At 44.0% G+C, this 10,747-nt stretch overlaps 1 protein-coding gene across 9 annotated transcripts in view; it reads right to left on the bottom strand.

The window, feature by feature from the left end:
- Positions 1–2: 2 nt before the first annotated feature.
- The window catches only part of Efa6 (Exchange factor for Arf 6), a 68,755-nt gene continuing 58,010 nt past the window's right edge, over positions 3–10,747 (bottom strand). For 4 of the 9 annotated variants that reach the window (XM_076821562.1, XM_076821567.1, XM_076821564.1 and 1 more), the window contains 9 exons: positions 9,534–10,731; positions 8,705–8,940; positions 8,439–8,632; positions 8,165–8,357; positions 7,532–7,701; positions 7,233–7,449; positions 7,007–7,151; positions 6,539–6,682; positions 2,883–5,888 (listed from right to left, as the gene is read on the bottom strand). In XM_076821562.1, the coding sequence (XP_076677677.1) occupies positions 5,640–5,888; positions 6,539–6,682; positions 7,007–7,151; positions 7,233–7,449; positions 7,532–7,701; positions 8,165–8,357; positions 8,439–8,632; positions 8,705–8,940; positions 9,534–10,731 (2,746 nt within the window). In that variant the 3' untranslated portion in view covers positions 2,883–5,639. Of the gene's footprint in view, positions 1,421–2,882; positions 5,889–6,538; positions 6,683–6,742; positions 6,903–7,006; positions 7,152–7,232; positions 7,450–7,531; positions 7,702–8,164; positions 8,358–8,438; positions 8,633–8,704; positions 8,941–9,533; positions 10,732–10,747 lie in introns of those variants that run through there. The other 5 variants (XM_076821565.1, XM_076821566.1, XM_076821570.1 and 2 more) reach the window with 5 other exon arrangements.

Below are 10,747 nucleotides of genomic sequence, written 5' to 3'. Positions count from 1 at the left end.
ACTTCGTGTTCACAATTTTATTTCCATGGTTGTATATATAGTAATATTTACAAAGGAATATATTGGATGTACAGACAGTACACAGTCATTCTTCGGTTAGTATAACAAAAAGGAGTACAAGAAACTAAAACAATATATACAAGAGAGTATTCGACAACAGGGACGAGTCGCGATTAGTTTATAGCAAACAAATTCAACGGAGCGTTCGAGAAATTCAGTACCGTGACACTTACTATGTAAATTCAATCGAAATGAAGCAAGAAAAAAATAGGAGGGGTCTGTATATTCATTAAAGTAACGCGTATACTTGTATAAACACCAGAGAGACAGAGATAGCGAAGTGATGCGTTACAATATATCAAAAGCGGAAATAATGCGCTCGATGAGAGTTTCGTGAATGTAAATGCGAGTAAGAAATACATTGTAATAAAAATGTATTTTTAAATGCGATTCTTTGGCATATATGCACGATATAATTGTAAAGGCGGTCTAACGTTTTACAGTAACTTATGTACAATTAGATGAACGAAATTATTATCCTTAAAAGTAAAGTAAGTACGGAAACAAGGTACAACGCTTATAAAACACTTCCGTCTACTACGACCATTCAGACAACCATGTATCGAGTTTGTAAATCTTCACTATAAAACAGCTTAACAAATTTTATGAATCCATACGATCGATGGGCACTGCGACTAACGTATACACTTCGACGTTGATTGTATATTGTTTAATTGTCCCTAACACGACGAATCTAGCTAGGGCTTTCTCAGCATCTTTAACTGACCCGGCAAATCACAAAAACCGCGTTACGTCGCGCGATATCTTCTGCTGTTACACATTACAATTAATCCGATTGATGCCTCTCCTTCTCAGCTGCACGCGCGTACACTAAATTTTATAGCCGTGCCGATGCGTTATAAATTTCTTAACATCACGTTAAGTTCCCTCCACGCTGAGATTTTGAAATAACTTATGCTTTCGTTTCCTCAGGCAGTCTTTAAACTTCCCTTTTGCAGAAAAAAGTAGCTACAAAATTTCGTTTTCTGGTTAAGTAGACTCGAAACAACACTAGTACGTAATTTGTTTTTACGTCTTAGTTTGATAATGAAGTCGTGAACTTGTTTGACGATGGACTCGTGATAGGTTTGTTTCTGCATTGAGCTTTATGGAACTTGAGTATTGTAATCGTTGAAAATAAATGTATCCCAAGATTAGAAATTCTTTTGCAATTATTCCGGAGATCATTTCCTCGATCCTTTAAATAATCTTCTTCGCAGAAAACGATATAAATATGCCCCGCGAAATGGAAATCCTCAACGAAAATTTGCTACGCAACACTTAATTGTAACTTCGGCTGCTGTCGGAACTGTTCTGATGATGGCTCGCTGGCTTCGTTCACGATGACACTGGTTCGATCCTGTCGCATGCAATAAATTGATATAATCATTAAATAAGTATTTGGCAAATTACACGATGCAGAACTTCTTATTTATTTCCGCTTTGGAAAAGTAAACTTGTTAATGACATGAACACAAAGTATCTCCTCGTCTCGTGTACATAATACGAATCTATACAGCAATCTGTATTAAAATGGGACAGTGTAGCGTTCATGCTCATTTGTGCAATTTTGCTTTCAGTAGAGAATCATAAAATTCTACACCAAAGAGGAATCAAATAATACTCTACGTGTACGTTCAGGTTAATTGAAAAAGGAAACTCCTTACGCGATGATGGCAGTTCATGCAATTCTAGTAGATCGCTATTAGTTAAGAAACATTCTCCGAGCAACCGTGCAGAGGAAAGTTCTAGCATAAAAGAAACTTCTTACTGCGCTTAAGTCTAGTTACGTACATTAAACCAAAGATAATGGAATATTAATGCTTACGTGTACAAACTCACCGGGTATGCAATTACTTTGCGGGAAATATGCAGAACTAACCATTCGTGCATGCTCTATCAAACGCCTGACAACATGCACCTCTGACATGCAACGCTGAAGGAGAAAATGCAGATGCATATATATAATATATATATATATGTATATACCGTGTTAGATGTACCTACTGGCATCTGAAACTTTGGGATTCGCACATGAAATTTGTGAATCTATATGATCCTGGAGACTGTTTATTTTTATTGCCATTAGCATTATATAGTTTATAATAATCGTTATATTATCCACATATAATACAGTTTTATGTACAAGGGGTCTAGTGTACACTATGATTAGATGTAGTGAACGACTTCTCGAGAACGATACAAAAGGATGATAAAGATAGTAAACGGAGGATCGAAGCGGCTATCTACATTGAAAAATACAAAAGTAACGAAATATATATTTGGCTGGTATATGTTTAAATCAACGTATTCGTAGATACTGAGCAGCAGCACGATTTACAGGAACCATGTCTAAAAACGTTAACTTGACTAGCCAACAGATTCGTCAAACGTCTGCCCTAAGATGCTTGCAATTTATAATACAAACGTTATACCGAAATCGCTAGGTGAACCTTCGTTCAATGCAACCACTGACAGAAATCGTAGCTTTTTGATTGATTGTTCAACTGAAAAGGTAAGAAATTAACGGGTCCTAACGCTGGATTCCCAAGAGTACAGTGTCGTTTTCTTAGATACAGAACACTTTGGCATAAAATGATTACGTAATATTTACAAATGCCTTCTTTTATCCTTGGATCGAACGCTTCAGTCAATCCGGATAAGTTTGGTAGAATTCACTGACTGTTAAAGAATTCAAGTGGCGGCCGTTAACAAACACTGCGTCAGCTAACTGCTTTAAATTAACTGAGCTAACAACTTCTTGCACGTCAAATGGCGTATTATAAATATTCCGAAAGAAATCTGTTAAGAAAGAATGCAAAACTGTTTCTATCAACAAAAGGAGCTCCTATTAAATTCAACACTGTCATAGAATCTGAAGCATCTGGCTTATTACGTAATACTTTTATGCAACAACAATTATGCGTATACATATACATATATTTCTATATATGCGCGGCGATATATACATACATGTATACATATACGTTTACTGTATAATCGTTTTAAAAAGGCTAGAATAATTTCGATAAGTTGCTACTGTTATGCATCTAAACGTAATGTCAGAACAGTGATTAGAATAAGATGAGGCCTACGTAGTCCTATCTGCGATATTAATTCTCACGAGTAACGAAAGATCCGATTAATCAATCCTCTCTTGCGATTTACATCTCGTTAACTAAACTACCAAGTGACGCTCCTCTTTCCTCCCCCCCTTCCCTTCGTTGACGTATCAACCAATTTACAGAACGTAAAACAACGTGATCACAGAAAAACGTACGCGATCCAATGACGCTCTTCGTTATAAAGATAAAATTCTTCGTCGAGCATTGTCGTATCGCAACACATGGAAATCGAGGGCGCAGATAAAATAGAATAGATCGGGCTATTCGCGACAAATATACCAAATATAAAAATATATCGTACATTTACACTTGTAAAATGGCTGATACACAAATTTGATCGTGCCATAATCGAATTCAAATATGCGCGTAAATAGTTTGTTTTTTTTTTTTATCCAGTCTTGACTTCCATAACGTATCTCAGCCCTTAGCCTCTCAGCGCAATCGCCTTCATTGCAAAACAACAATGAAACCAAAGACAGCCAGAGCGCTCTAACTCCTTTCCAACAAGACATCCTTGATCCTCGTATCATCGGTACACATAATCGTATCAATAAGGAAACGCGACTCGGTTAAACGTACGGTTAACTTTATCATAAAAAATAAAAGTATCTCTACCCTACTTCAACTTTCATGCCCGCCATAAATAACCATTAAATAAATAGTCAACAATAAACGTAAAGTACTTTGGAATCCATCACTGCGCAGGATTTTGCAAGGTGCCACTCGCGTTGCTCCTTCGTCGCACTTATAAGCCCGACGCTGGGCACTTACGCTCTACGAAAGAAACATCTGATTCTCCGGGAAAGTACTTCACTGATAAAATGACGTTCCGTAAATAAGAAATAAGATCTGGAAGTTGTAAGTCATCGTGGAGATATCCGTAGAGGTTTATGCTTCGTCTAGTAAGTAGCACTCAGAACTGAAGAAAAAGGAAAGCTGCACCGGGTACTCGCGTTTGTTCCCGGTGGATCTTTCGAAGCAGCAGGAGAAGCGCGCGTTACTCTTAACACCCACCGCACGAGCTAGCCGAGTATGTTATAAAATGTTAGCAGCGAACGTAAAGCGGAAACCAGAAGCATGAGAAGGGATGCTCGAGTAAGATATTTTGTACGAAGACAGACACAGTTCGGTATAGCAACAAAAAGTACCATACAGTTGTTTCTCCCGCATGCGCCGGTGATTTTACAATATTTTTCTTCCCCCCCCTTTTCGTTTCTTTTGTCTTACGAATGTTTCCCCTATAATTCTACGCTTTTAATACAGAAAAATTAGCTTGGATTCTACGATACATTTAAGAAAGATTCAATCGTTAAAAACTGCACTGGTAGCGTTCGTTTTAATAAACATATGTTCGTTCGTCCGGCTTTTCATTTATACAGGTAGTCTTATATTGAGATTAATTGAACGTTTGGTTACACTTATCTATCCATTCCGTAGCCGTGTTGTTAATCAACATTCGAACACCGTCTCGTCCGGTAATCAGAATTGTCCTATACGTAACTGGTCTTATCTTCAGCTCAAGGCACGAGTCTTAATCGGGCCTTGTCAAGTCTTTTTCTTTTAACACTTTAACGATCTACTGGGTATAATTAGTGAACCATTTACACTATGCTGAGTTAGGTGTGAATCCCCTCACCCAATCACCACTTTATGTTAATCGGTTCCGAGTATGCGCTTAAGACAGCAGCGGTCTTTAATGCTTCATCGATGGATCCTTATAAAAACTTATCGACAAACGTGATACTTGAGCGACGATGAATAAAATCCAATTGAAAAGGAAACCTCGATTAAAATCGATACCGGAGAATAGTGTACGAAAGGTTGGATGCTGCTGCTGTGTTATAGCGCTGTACGAATGCTACTCACTTACTACAGTAGTCCCCCGCTGTATGCGTGCCTCACCCCTCCGCTTTGTGCGTGCGGGCCACCCCCGTCACATTTGTGGTCGATTTCTATTATCTCTATTACTTATAAATGAAATTAGCCCGAACGAGGTCGCGCCTCGTCTCGCTGGTAGCACTCTCCATCGAGATCTAATGAAATATATACCGACATCGCAGCTTTCATTAGCGGATAATTGATTCCGGAGTGCTTGGTCAAATCGCTCCCCCTCGAAGTGCCCTGTTTACCGTGCGCTCGTCGATTTAACAATGTTGGCGCCAAGTACTCCCAGCTTCCCTCTCTATATGCACGCGGCCGAGCATGATCGGCACGCACACAACCGGGGACCACCTGTACCTGGTTTTAATGGCCGCTGATAGATCACGATTAGATATATTAAAAGAGAAGTGTGAGTACACGGCACAGTAAAGTACAGTACTTAACAAGTGATGCGTCGCGTACATCGTTAGGTTTTTCGTTAATATTCCTTTGGAAATTTCAGCTGTTGCTTCTGCCTGCGTACGTACGCAGGTCAGACTAGACCACACATGCTGAAAAGACACCCATCACACGTCAACCAATGTCCCCGCCGTAGTCCTGACCGTTTAGCAGATTACGGTTGTAAATGGCAGCCCTGTAACTGTACCTATTTATGGCTGGTCGATCAGGAACCGGCGGCGGTACTAACGCCACGTCCGAATTCAGCAAAGCCCCGCTCCCTTCGTCCACTTCGCCGATGCTGCTCTCCACTAAGGGCGGCTCCACCTCCGCGAACGCCAGCCTCGACCTTAGCAGGTATGCGTACGTCTTGTACCTCTTCAGCTGCAGCACAGAAATCGTTGCGGGCTTTTAGTTTATTTTTTCTTATATCCAGAAGAGTGAATCAAACATAAAAAAGTGAATGAAATGCTTCTATTCTATTTTATATCTATTTGAAACGCTTTGGCTCTGACCGAGTAACATGATCAGTACTGTTCGCCTAACACAAATGTTCCCTTGAAATTAAAGAGACATTAGGCACCTCGCTGTACTAGTGATTACCCATTCTCACGAGGCGATAATTCCGGCGAATTTAAATACGCGAACAACACTCCAACGTTCGGGTTACGCAACGGTTTAAGAATGAAGAAACATAAAACGCACAGCAGTGAAAGTGCGGTGCCCTCTTACTCCTCGCGGCTCAATTTTCTTTCTCTTATTTGGAGTTACGCAATGCGTGGTTCGCTCGATAAACATTTTTAACGCATACTAAGTTTTAGAAAGTTCTAGCGGCCGGGGTAAACACTAATTTTCCAGAGTAACTACGATCACGGAGATATGTGATATTTTAATTGAGTTAGTAAAATACCTTTGAACTACTAGAAGTATTTAAATACGACTTTCGTATTAAATAAAACTAGGAATGGATTTCTCGAAGCGTCGAAACCTCGAACATCCCGTTGATAAACCGCTAGATTTAAATGCGTCGTTACCTCGTGATGTAAATAGGCATCTTTCTCCTTATAATTTTGTACAGTCAGAGCTTTCGCCCCTCTCTCGGGTGGATGTCGCCTGTGCTCCTCCAGCTCGGCTTCCAACTTGCTAACCCTTTCCTCGTGGTCCCGTAACTGTTCCCTCTGACAACACGACCAAAACATCCAAGAAACCGTCAGCTAAAACACTTTCGAAGACGATACCGGGAAACCGCTTCTACACGTATGCTACATTCTGCACGGTGATTCTAAATCTTGTGTGTCCGAAAGGGGGATAATCTCTTTTATTATCAATGCCGTGTTCCATTTTCGAAGATATGGGAACTTAGAGAACGAAGTTCGCTTCGGGGATAGTAGAGGAAGGCTTGCAAATAAAGAGAAACAATGAGAACAGATTATATTCGGCTGCATGACGGCGAGGCAATGACCGCTCTGTTCCGATCCCTTCTATCGCGCGGGTCTACTCACAGGAGATAACTTCGTGTGGCTGCAAGGGAGGAGAGGCCGTTGAAACTTTCGTTGGGAGCCCACAGCTCCTGCTAGAGGCTGGCAGGAGAAACTGGCGCACACGAAATTGATCGTGTCGATCCATGATTGCAGCTCTTTGGAATCACTGGAAATTCGCGTTAGTTTTCAACTTGTATCTCGAAAGAATCTTGCGCTAACGAATAGAGTGTACCGGGGCTTCGCTCACCTCGTTTGGAAGAGATACTCCGCCTGATCAGCAGTTTGTAACCTGAAGACGTGTTGCTTTTTCGTGTAGTCGGACGCCTTGGTGGCCAGCGCGTGGTGGATTCGTATCGCGTTGTGTAAACTATCGTTACGGAAGCCATGCTCGTCTTTGTGCAAATATAATACAAGTTCTCTCAATGTACAATAATACATCTTCCAGCCTCGTTTTCCGAATGGAGCTGGAAAATATTACGTCTATATTAACACGCTCCGTGTAAGAGGACGGTACTGTTCACGAGGATTGTATTGTTATCGCAGTACTTTTCTTTCCGTTGGAATCGTAGCAGCATTTCCGCATAACGTAACCCTTCTTGAACTCCGTAGCACCCGTAACATTTGGCACGTCGAGAAACGGATTTCCGGTTCCAGGTATCGCTGGACCATCACCCTGTTGAATCGCCTGATTCGCAGTCTCATCACCCTCTTCATCCCTGAATAAAGTATACGCTTTAATTAATACTTATTCCACCATGCGTGACGTGAATCGTTTAGGAATATTATACGTATAAAAGGAAATCGTGATTTTGAACTCAGATACCATCAGTGGCGCACTCGGGATTTAATCTTGGGGGGAACCGAGTTGAACGGATACAAATATTCTTAATGCAAATTCAATAAAATTCATTGAGTGATTATACAAATTTATTTCGAGAAGAAAATCCAGTTTTCTTTTCTTTTTGCGAAGCCCCTTCTTTGGGGTTGCCAGGACCACTTGGATTCCCTTTGGGTGCACCACTGGATACCATAGCTTTTTATATTAGTACAGCTATACAGTGCACAGTTGTTTTTTGTTTAAATTGAACCACGTGTCTTTCAATATAATATTCGATATTTAAATTCCCTTGTGCGGTTTCTCGTGAGATACTTGGGGAGTAGTTATTTAAATGAACTTACAAGGCCCATTCCAAGGGGTACGATTTGATGGCGTTGTAAAGCTGCTTCAGCACCTCCCTAGGGAAATTATCGCCGTCGTTTAGTTCCGAGAGGTTTTCTATAAATTCGTTACACGACATCTTCCTGCCGATATTTTGGCCGTGAAGGTCCGTATTGAGCAGCATTATAGCGCAGGTTAAGGTATGAACAGCGTCTGAAACGTGAATCCAAAGAAACGATTACAAGCTGATGGCACCGAACAGGGTCCCACCCCGCGACAGTGAGTAGCATTTACCCTGAGAGTTGAATGCGCCCGGGTTACAATCGAGAAACCTCTTGGAGAAATGTACAAGAACCCTCTCTCTTTCCTGGGTCTCCCCTGTCAAAGAGAATTGGGCAAGGAACTTTCTGAGAGCCACGTCCAGCGTGTCCCGTTCGAAGCTGAAGTATCTCAAGTATTCCTCGGCTACCGCTCTGCTAAAGTCGTTGCTGCAATCACAAAAGGATGGCCGAACGTTACAGGAGCTACGCAGGATTCTGATCCAAAAATGACCCACGCACTTTTTGCTAAGGTGCCTAGAGACGTCAGACTTCTTGAACCCGTCCAGAGAGTATAGCCTTTTGGCCAGTCGTACAGCGGATGGCAAGTCCACCGCCTTGGGGCTGTAGTGGAAGCTGTGCAGACTCTCGATGTCACTCTCCTCGTCGGCGGATTGGGGAGGCGACGCGCCGCTGTGCTTGTCGTCGTAGCTGCCGGTGTTTAGAGCATCCTTCTCGTCCTCGCTCTCCTTTAGCTCCTGAAATGTTAGTAGACTAATACACGGGGAACCTGCTGCTCTTTCAATCAATTCCACGGAGTCAACGCTAAAAGCTACAAAGTTTAATGGCTGCAATCAGTGGCGGATTTAACGGGCGGCTCATAAGCAGTTGCTGCCTGGGCCCCCTGCCCAGAAGGCCTCCCTAGGGCCTTCTCTTAAAATAAAAAATTATGATATCCAAATTCTGTATTTTTTTGTATACTTTTCTGTACACCTAGCCCGTTTTTATTAAACTACCTCCTCTTCATTTTGCCTCCTCAGGTCATTATGCCTGACTAATCAAGATGAATGTGACCATTCTCACAAAAAACTATAAAAAAATTTTTTTATAAAATCAGAATCTAAATTTTGAACGAAGCCGAGTAGTAAAGCCAGTTCCCACTGAAAAGACCGTTGAATAATCAATGTAAAGCCAATTCCTTCAAACCTCCTTCATCATTAGATTACTAAACCCACCCAACCCTACGCGAAGCTACCCAGCAAACACCTCTCATCAGTCGCTACGCCTGAACCATCCCAGAAACAGGGACCACCGATAGCTATCCCTAAGTACTAGGGTGGAAATACGCCACCTGATATCCAACGAACTCGGGAGTGACGTTGCCAGCAGCCGCAGCGGACGATCGTTGGACGGCGCTGGGCGCAGCGGACGGTGCCACCAGGTCGGGAATGCTAGGGTTGCCGCGCCGCCTGTTCTGCCTGGGGCTCGTGTTCCTCGTGGACGCGGCGTCCTTGTCGGGCCCCTTCACCTGTATCACTATCCTGTGTTCGGTGGCGTCCTGGCCGGTCGCGTACGCGGTGGCCGCCTGCGAGGCGCTCTTCAGCCTCCTCTGCGGCGGCTCGCTGGCCAGTATCGTCGAGTCACTGTCACTCGGATCACTGACCATCATGATATCGCGGGCACTGAGTATGTCCATAGTCTCCTCGTCGTTGTAGTCGGGACTGGACATGTTGCTGATGGCCTCGGACTGGCTGAGGTCACCGTTGGTGGGATGAAGGCCGGAGGCTGAGGACGCGGTCCCGTCGCCGGATGGGCCCAGGGCCGCGGCCGCGGTGCCCGTGGGCACCGGCGGTGGGAACCTACGGGATCCAGAATTGGAGGACATGACGGAGGACGAGACAGAGGTTGGGGAGGCTGGCGATAAGGATCTCTGGGGGCTAGTGCCCTCGGTCGAGGAGCTACTCGAGGACGACTGCGACGAGCTGCCGTTCTGGCAGCACGAGGTGCGCTCCGAGGCGGACGGCGAACTGACCGGCGCGTTGTACGTCCAGACGATCCGCTCGCTGGACAGGCCCTGGCCGCTGTCCGGCCGCGTGTCCAGCAGGGTGTTTAGGCTGGACGTGACGTCGTCGTCGATGTCTATGTCCACCGCGCTCATCGACGGGTCCTTCTGGAATTGGAGGTGATCCTCGGAGCGCGAGGTGCGCACGAAGCCGCTCGAGTAACCGAAACTCGCGGCGTTCGGCTTGCCAGCGTCGCTCTGGCCGGGGCATTGGCCGCTCTCGCGCTTGCTGATCCCTACCGGCGAGGTGCTGGCCGAGTTCGAACCGGTGCACTTGTAAGCACGGTGATGGCCCAGCATCTCGTTAGGACTGGTAGGTACCGAGTTATGATGGTGGTGATTGTGGTGATTATGGTGATGGTGGGTGTGATGATTGTTGTACCTCAGCGAGTCCACCTTCTTCTGGTGCTTCGGTAGCAGGCCGCTGCTCTGCTGGGTGCGAGACAGGTTCAGCATCAGGTCGCCGGTCATCATGTAGGCTTCGAACCTGCGTCACGTTATTG

The sequence above is a fragment of the Andrena cerasifolii genome, chromosome 10 (genome assembly GCF_050908995.1).
Source record: "Andrena cerasifolii isolate SP2316 chromosome 10, iyAndCera1_principal, whole genome shotgun sequence".
Taxonomy (NCBI): domain Eukaryota; kingdom Metazoa; phylum Arthropoda; class Insecta; order Hymenoptera; family Andrenidae; genus Andrena; species Andrena cerasifolii.
The sequence above is the reverse complement of the archived record's forward strand: the minus strand, read 5'-3'. Positions and strand labels throughout refer to the sequence as shown.